This window comes from Fulmarus glacialis, unplaced genomic scaffold (genome assembly GCF_000690835.1).
Source record: "Fulmarus glacialis isolate BGI_N327 unplaced genomic scaffold, ASM69083v1 scaffold30130, whole genome shotgun sequence".
Lineage (NCBI taxonomy): Eukaryota > Metazoa > Chordata > Aves > Procellariiformes > Procellariidae > Fulmarus > Fulmarus glacialis.
The window spans coordinates 994-9,807 of NW_009190064.1; the positions used below are offsets into that span (position 1 = coordinate 994).

Consider the following 8,814-nt stretch of genomic DNA (forward strand, 5'->3'; position numbering starts at 1 on the left):
GCCCGGCCACCAGAAAGCGAAGAGGGAAACAATAAACACAGCGGGTTCCTGCTTTTTCCTTAGCCTACATTGAGCTAGGCACCTTTCCCTGGGCTCTCCCAGGCTGACCCAGTCCTGCCCCATCCCACCTCCCTGCCAAGGGCTGCTGCCATGGGCCATGCCTGGCCCGTGGGGCTCCAGCAGAGCCAGCCCAGGGAATGTCCCTGGCTTTGAAGCACGCTGGGATTTTTACCCAGATGGGTTTTGCTTCCTTTTTCTACCAAGGGCTTTGCCACGTGTGCCCCGGTGCTGGTTTTGTGGGGCGAGCCGAGGCCAGCTCTTGGGGCTGCTCGATGTCGGCAGCCCTGGTGGGGTGACATCGCACCAGGCAACTTCCCCCAGTCCCCTTCCATGAAAATTGTCTTTCCCCAATTGCAGAACCACGGGTGAACGTGCGAGTGAGTGAACACGTTGGGTGTCTGCTACCACCACCGACAGCATCATTTGCTCAGTGGTAACAGCCCGGAGGCAGTGGCAGGGAGCAATTCCCCCAAATCAGGGGCCATCGATGGCCAAGCAAATGGTGTCCTCGCCAGTGCTGCCCTGGAGCTCTCTAGCACCTCCAGCAAGGTCTTCCCCCAACTGCAGAACCACACTGGTTCTGTGGGAAGGTTGGGAGATACCAGGGTGCTGGGAGCTCCAGCCAGGATGGGCTGTCCTCCTCTCTGAGCACAGCCAGCACCAGCCCCTCTGAAGCAGGGAAGAACAACCAAGAAATGACCAGTTGGCTTCACCATTTCCTAGGCTTCAAGGCAAGAAAGGTTCCTGGAGACATCTGTCCCTGCCTGTACGTTGCTGGCCCTGTTGAGCCCCAGCACTGCAGTCAGGGTACAGTTTTGGAGAGACCAAGCTCTGTGCAGCAGCAGAGCTCCCCCAGGTCAAGAAAAAGTGATCCCAATGGATGTCCCCAAAGAGCCCAACAAGGAAAATGCATCCCTTGCCCGAGAGGCAGCTGGCAGCAGGTCTACAGCATCCCCCATGCAAGTCAACCAGTGACCTGCTTTTCCCTCCCAGTGTGGGTACCGGCGAGGTGGGAACTGTCATGGTGACTCTGGGGCGTTAGAAATTAGAAAGACATTAGAAAACGGATGGGAAAATGCAATCAAAAAAGGTAAGCAGAAACAGGGTGGGCAGGACTGGGCAGGTCCCACGCCGCAGTCAGCCTGGCGCAAGCCTCGGCTCGCCCCGCCCCGCTGCACAGCTCACGCCACCGCGCTTGGGCTGGTTGGTCTTGTCGGCAGCAGGACTTGGGGTGCCGTGCCACAACCCTTCAAACCCTCCGGCCCAGGGGACCGCAGGGGGACAAGGAAGAGGAGGAACCTACCTGCTGCCCCATGTCCTCTGCTCTGGGCAGTTTTCTGCTGCTGTCATCTTTTCCCAACTCATCAGCCTGTTCGTGCAGACTCAGGCTCCCGTGAATATCCGACACTTCATCTGCCGACCCCAGTCCGGTCTCCTCCAGGCAGATGCTGGCTCCTTCCTGCACCAGCTCTCCTGGGATGCTGGGACTCGACCCTCCCAGCACCCGATGGCTCAGGAGCTTCCTCTGGCGGCTCGTGCTCCCGGGAGCAGTGCCAGCTCCTGCAGCGAGCCTGCCACGCTGGAGCCCTTGCCCGCCCGCCTGCTGTCGCGAGTGCCGGAGCTGGCTGGTGTGTTCGGGGCTGGGGTGGTGGAGCGGCTCTGCTCCCCACCCTTGCTGCTCTGGGCACCCTTCTGGACGGCTCCGTTCTGCAGGCCACCCGCGGGGGCAGTCCCATTGCGAACCCGCTCCCGCTGGAGCCGGTCGCTGCTGTGCTCCAGCTCCTCTGTGCTCGGCTCCCGGCTGCCGTCGGGCAGGGGACCGTCCTGCTGCTCGTGGAAAGTGGGTTTCTTCCCGATGTGTGTGACACGAAACCTGGAATGGGGACAGGATGGATCAAAATCCCTTCCTTCCTCTCCCCCAGCTGTATTTCCAGCTTGCCTGCACCTCCAGCCTCGGTTCTCCTCTCTCTGTAATGGACTGGTGCTGACCTCCAACCTTTCAGACCCATTGAACACCACTGACCCCCACTCTAGCCATGCCCCCACTGACTTAACCCCATTTTTCCCTTCGTTTTTGGCAAAACAAACAGAAAGAGAAGGATGAAAAGGTCAATCCAGATGCTGGCTGGTGCAGATCCTGCCAGCCTGTCGTGCATGCGGTGAGATGGGTCACAGCTCTTAGAAATGCTCCGAGATGCAACCTGGACAAACAGGAGCTTGTACAGAAATTCAGGTGTTGATTCAGAAGGTGAAATGCAAATGGTCTGAGCCTGGCAAGGAAGGGACGGCCATGCAGAACCATGTGGATGTTACACCAGAGACCAACCACCATCAGGGGAACAAAAGCCAGCGTTTTTGGCAGGCAGTGCACCCTAAGTGAAGGCAGGGAGAGGGTTTTGGTAGAGCAGGCTGTGTTTGGGTACAGGGATCAAAAGCCAGGGAAGTTGGCTAAAATCTGCCAGAGCACCTGACACCATCCCCTGGAGTGATGGATGGTACCTAGATGGTTCACCAAGGCTCCACCATGTACCAGGTAACAGCTCAGAGCTCCAGGGTAGGCAGGAGAACAATTGCAGAAGTTGGTCTGACACCCACAAAAGGTGCATTTATAATCAGAGGTGATGCAATATTGCACCTGGGGAGAAGTTAGGGATCTACCATAACTTTGGGATTTGTGAGGGGTAACGTGTAGGCAAAGCCTAAAAGTCTGAATTGCAAGCAAGCTGGTTGTGACTAACGCTGTGATTCCTCTTCATAAGCAATGCAAGCCACTGCTGGACCAGCAGACGGGAAATCTCTTCCATGGTGAGCTGGTGTCCACCAGCCAGAGAACTCGGATCCCACTACAGAGACTTCATGCAGCCCATGACTCACCCAGCAACCGCTCTCCCTGCACTTGAGTCACACACGAAGAAGCTGGCCCTGGCTCTGCTGAGGTTCAGCTGCAATTTCAGCAGCAAAGTTCAAGCACTGCTGGGGTTGAAAGAAGAACAAGACCCAAAGGTCAAGCAGATGGCAGTTCGGCCATCCTGAAGGAAGAAGCTGAGAAGAAAGGTCCAAGAGGTAAGAACAGATCCCAGATGAGAAGCCAGAGATGAAGGAGACAACCACCAAACTGAGGATTGGGCTACAGACCCCTCAGCATTGCAGTCAGAAGTGCTGCCCATGAGTGGAAGTCATGATTGGAAGGGTCAAGAAGAGAAGTGCTCCAGCTCTGGACAAGGTACCCACAGGACTGCTCGGGTCAGGTCCAGCAGCGGCAAATGTGACCTTTCAGGCCACAAATATCTCCAGATATTTGGAGACATGGCACCAGCACTGCGATTCGGGAAGACCAGAGAACATTCCAGTCACGAAGAGGGACGGGGAGGAGGCACGAGTGACAGGATCATTTCTTGGTAATGCTATTGAGCAATGTCAGCCTGGAAGAGCCGGGAACGGATTCAAAGGAGCAGGCAGGTTTCGGACTGGAGGGGGCACAAGAGGTAACGTAACCAACCTCTGGATGGTGAGGGGAAAGGCAGGAGAGCGTTGGCTGTCTGCCTTGTCAGCATTGCTAAGGCGTTTGATTCAATAGGACATGACACGCTGCAGCTGATCGGGCTAAGGATGGAGGGTCAGACGCAGATGCTTTGGTAGATGAGCTCTGCCACTGACAACTGGCTTAGGGAAAGCCCTAAGATGGTAAATCATTCAATAATATGAGAGTACAGATCATATAACCCTGATTACCTCAGAAGTGTAGAATAATTTAGGTGGGAAAAGCCCTTAGAGGTCTCCAGTCCAATCCTCTGTTCGAAACTGGGCCACCTCCCACCCTCCATCAGATTGCCCAGGACCCCGTCCAGTCAGGTTTTGGAGATCCCTCCACTCCTCTGGGTCCTGTCCCAGGGCTGCACCATTCTCAGGCTGATAGTTTTTCCTTAAGTCTTATCCGCATTTCTTTTATTGCAACTTGTGGCCATTTCCTTTTGCCCTTCCCTGTGCACCTCTGAGAAGAGTCTAGCTACACCTTCATTTAAACTCCCCCCACCCCTTTGAGTAGTTTTAGAGAGCAATTAGATCCCCCCCTTAGACTTCTCCAGGCTAAATAAACCCCATTCCCTCAGCAGCTCCTCACACGCCACGTGCTCCAGCCCCTGATGGTCTTGGTGGACCTCCACGAATCTCACTTCTTTCCACTCCTTTAGCAATGGGCCCATGCCTACCAGCTGGGGACCAGCCTTGGCCAATGAGCTGTAGGTAATAGGGAAGGGTGATGGACTCTCAACCACTCTGTCCAAAACAAAAGCAATAGCAAAAAAAAGAGAGGAACAAGACCTGAGGATCGCAACAGAAGAGCTGGGTTAAAGGAGCGCTTGTATGTAGGATCAGTCATGAATCGCGGTATTTTGTGCAATGAGGATATTCACAGTAAGTAAGACACAGCAAGGGCAGTCCCAGAAAAGTCATCCAGGATCTGAAAGAGCAAAGAGGGACCAGCTTGGAGACGAGAACCAGAATTTGGAGGTAGGTTGTACGTCATAGGCACATAGGCCCCTTAGCAGTTGGACTTCACACCAAGGAGGTTTGGGAAGCAAAAACTTTTAAAATATAACCTTGGAGAAATGTAATGACTGTCCCGTGGAGAAGGCTGATGTGACACGGGATATTAAGCATAAAGAGAGGAAACCAAGATTTGAGGGAAAGTGCCTTTAGGAAAGAAGACCACCTTCTCCAGCACTCAGAGGTGAGTGAGAGCAGACTGAGAAGAGCATGGACGAAGGACACAGAGGAGTGGATGGAGCTGGGTACCGGCCAGGGAATGAGATTAGCCATGAATATGCAATTGTGCAGAGATCTGGCTTACCAAACACCACCCCTTAAGCCAAGGACAGCTGACAGCAACGGGCAAAGAGGAAGCCAGAAGCTGTCAGTCTCCAGAAGGTGTAATCTTATCTGGAGTTCAGCGTGGGGAGGTCCGTCATGCCTCTCCCCTTTACCAGCTGCCCATAAAGCCCCCAGTTCACCTCCCTGCTGAGACTCCTAGCTGTGATGGTGGAAAAACCCACACCCCCTGATGCCCACTCTGGCTCAACATCACCATGAAAGGACTCTCTGGACCACAACGTGGAGTTTCACCAAGGCTTAGGCCCTGAATGAAGACCTGCTGCAGGATCTGAGCACAGCAGAGCTTTGTGTCTCACCGGGGTAGCCATCCAGGGAGCAGCCATTGCTTGTCACCCTGCCCCAGTCACCACGGTGGTACAGAGCTGAGCCCTGGAAGACCCTGCTAAAGGTCTTGTGGATGCTTTCTGCTGGGGAATGGGGCAACCTGGGCAAGCCTGCAGATTGCACTAAAGGTTACTGACCATGCAGAGACCACAGGCAGCTCAGGAAGTCCCTTGAGGTGAGATCAGGTGGGGACTGGAAGAGTGTTTGTGGGAAGTATTGGGTATACTCCCCTATTCTTATATTCCTCCTGTGGCATCTAATTACAGTCATCATTGGAGGCAACAACCTGGAGGAGCGTAGCCACTCTTTCATTCTGAAGGTGGTGGCTGATAACTTGCACCTGGGTCCTGCCGTCACCTCCTCCCCCTCCTAATGAGATCCCTAAAACTGGGGTCACTGCCCCTGTTGGGCAGCAAGAGCCCTGCTCGCACGTAGCTGGGACAGCAGGCTTTGAAAGGACGTGGATTTGGGGCTCTGCCCAGCACTGAGTCAACAGGACAAGCCAGGCTTGAGTCAACTTCCCGGAGAAGGAGGAGAGAAGCCACCGGTGCGTCATGGCCTGCCACATACCACAGGCATTTCCAGGTGCAGGAAGCACCTGGGTCCTTGGGACTCCCAACTGCAGAGCTACTACTGCACAGCGTCTAAATGGGGAAGAGCAAGAGGGTGCCTGGCGTGGGGGGAACTGAGAAGACTCTCCGCAGCGCTTGGTCCATCAGAGCAGATGGGCCATGTCTGGCAAAGCTCATTTAAGTACCTGCCCACTGAGAAGACGGTGGTCTCTCCAGGATGCATCCTGCCTTTGCCATCCTTGGACCGTCCTTGCCGATGCAGCGGGTGCCTCTTCCTCTTGCTGCAGTGGATGCAGGGGGCCTGCGTGGAGCCCAGGTGCACTGTGTGGTGATGTGGTGGGCCCCCATCCTGGCTGTTACGGTGAGGACAAAGGCTGCAATAGGAGAAGGACATGACAGGTCGTGTTATCTGGAGGAGTCTTCCCAACTTTGGTGCAGCCTCGGTGTGGCAAGCCCTGAGAAGCAGCAGCTCTGGAGGGGACCTCCTGTGAGGACAGGAATGAGAAGGACTATTCCCCTTGACAGTGGGGTGAAGTACTCATCGCAACCCTCGGGGGAGCAGGACTTCTTTGGGGAAGATGCTTTATAACAAGCTGGAAGGGGGCTGGCTGCAGAGTCTGCAGACCAAGATGATACCCAAAGGCTGCTTCTCCCATACTCTGCAAAAGTCACAAGCTGGTATAGGCTTCCCTCACCTGGGCACTGGCACTGGGATGTCCCCTTCATTGTCCCCCAGCATCTCCTTGAGGGCCTCCGCATTTGCTGAAGAGAGAGAAAAAAGGGAATGTGTCAGCCAAAGCAGTCAGCAAGTCTCTGGGCCAGCCCTAGGAAATGCTTACCTTCATTTTGGATGATGCATCTCACAATTTTCTCCACCGTGTCCTCGTTCAGCTCCTCCTCTTCATCTGAAAAAGAGAAAACGTGGCACTGAGGGCTTCGATTCGGACACTCAGCTCACAGCCCCTCCCCAGGAGCAGCCACATCGACAGAGAGGTCGGAGAAGCCTTGTATCCCCCATCACGCCCGAAAGCCCCTGGGGAACACCGGATCCCTCGCCCTGGAAAAGAAATGGCTAAAACAGCGGCCGTGTGTGCAGGGAGAGGGGGGTTGCATTGCTCCTTCAGAACTGGGGAGCATCGCGTGAAACGAGTGGGAAGCAGGTTCAAAACAAGTTGAAGGAGAAGGCTCCTCATGGGGACAATCCAGCCCTGGACTGGGGGTGCAGGATGGGTGCAGGATGCTGCGGGTGCTAAAAGTCTCCAAGGGTAAACGGGACAAGTTCACAGAAAAGAAACCCACTGGGGCCTATTACATACGGAGAAACCATCTCTGGTGGAGAAAGCCCCAGAGCTACACGCTGTTAGAAGCTTAAAAGAGCATGCTGGGGAAACTTGGCTCGGTGTCTGCTCCATTGTGGTATTCATCCCCAGCATTCATCGCAACCTGCTTCTGGCCACTCTTTGGAGGCAAGAGGCTTGGCTGGCTGGACCTTCAGCCCAGTCTGCAGTTATATGTTCCTGTGAGCAGGTCAGAGTTGTGGTCTGGTAGGCAGCTGCCTCAAAGAGCATGGTCAGGGGCTGCCACTGCGCTCCCGGAAGCCTACAGAGATGTGTCCCTGAGCTGTGGCAACTCCAGCGGGCAAAGGCAATCCTGGAAGGTTCAGACGCTGTCTCCATGTCATGTGCAGCTCAGTCATTGGAGCCAGAGGAGCATATCTGAGGATGCCTGGAAGCTCCTGCTGCATCCGTGGGCAAGCTGAGGGAGCCACGTTTCCCTCCCGTGCACGAGAAGTGGCAGCAGGAGGTGCTGACCCTCCTGAGCACTGCCGATAGCATAGAGGAGCCAGAGGAGTCACGTAGCACCATTTGGCTGTTTTCAGGCAAGGAAGCAGCCGGAGGAACGTGTCTTCTCCATTTCAGCAGAGACTCATGCAAACACTAAATGACAGAACTTGCTTGGACTGAGCTCTGGCTTGCACCCACGCTCGATGCTGCAGTGACTTCCCAATCCTACTACCCAAGAGCCGCTTACGATGGCCTGAAGCGATGGAAAAACCCGGTCCCCTTCCAGCGTGGGGCAGAGATCCCAAGGAAACACCCCTATTCCTCTGGCCTGCATGAGCACAAGAGGGACTAGAAAAGCCCCTGACATGACTGATAGCGAACACCACGCTGGCCCCATGCCGGACCTCTTAACGCCAAAGGGGCAGAGGGACAGCTCGTGCCCTGGCTTGGGATACTTTCCTTGTAGGGAACACGGGTTATAATTCAGGCGCTGGGGATTCGGCAGGTCCTGGCTGTTGATCAGAATTATCTTTTGGTGGTAACGCCGCTTTGGGAAGGGCCAGATGCTGGCTCCCACCTCCCTGGCACCACCAGCCTTCACCAGCCTGTAGAGCCAGCAGATCAGAGGGCTCTCCAGGCCGCACACTCCCAATCCCCAGGGAACACCGCGCTGCTCTCGCCACCCCATCCCTTTTTTTCCAACCCAGCAGCACGTGATGGGTAACCCTCCCACCCCAGCCCTCACCCCAGAAGCACGTTTAAGGAGCATCGATCCACGCCAGCGAAAGGCAGCGCCCGAGCCCCCAGCAAGCCCCCGTCGCCCCAGCACTCACTGGCCTGGAGCTCCGCCAGCACATCTTTGTTATCTGGGTCGAGCTCATCCCGGAAAGTCCGGCACCGGTAACCCTTCTTCTTCAGGACATGGCATATCAGGAAACCCACCAGTCCCATGATGAAGAAGACGAGGACGAGGAGGAAGACCATAGACAGGCTGTGCTGGGGGTCTGACTCCCCATCGTTGGTGCTGTTCTGGTCTGACATGCGGATCTAGGAGAAGGGGGAAGGCGGATCAGAGACCCTGGTGCTCACCCCCCGCCAGGCTCCCCGTGCCCTTCCTCCTCCTCCTCCTCCTCTCATCTGCCTTGGGCAAGAGCCAGCTCCCGGCTCGGGGTGGGCTGCCAAGG

General features: G+C 55.6%; 1 protein-coding gene across 1 annotated transcript in view; it reads right to left on the reverse strand.

Moving 5' to 3' along the window:
- The window catches only part of RELL2 (RELT-like 2), a 9,521-nt gene extending 850 nt beyond the window's left edge, over positions 1-8,671 (reverse strand). The window contains exons 1-6 of the mRNA XM_009584379.1: positions 8,464-8,671; positions 6,686-6,751; positions 6,542-6,608; positions 6,032-6,220; positions 1,653-1,933; positions 1,364-1,620 (exon numbers count right to left, since the gene is read on the reverse strand). Coding sequence (XP_009582674.1) covers positions 1,364-1,620; positions 1,653-1,933; positions 6,032-6,220; positions 6,542-6,608; positions 6,686-6,751; positions 8,464-8,671 — 1,068 coding nt within the window. The remainder of the gene's footprint in view (positions 1-1,363; positions 1,621-1,652; positions 1,934-6,031; positions 6,221-6,541; positions 6,609-6,685; positions 6,752-8,463) is intronic.
- Between the last annotated feature and the right edge of the window lie 143 nt (positions 8,672-8,814).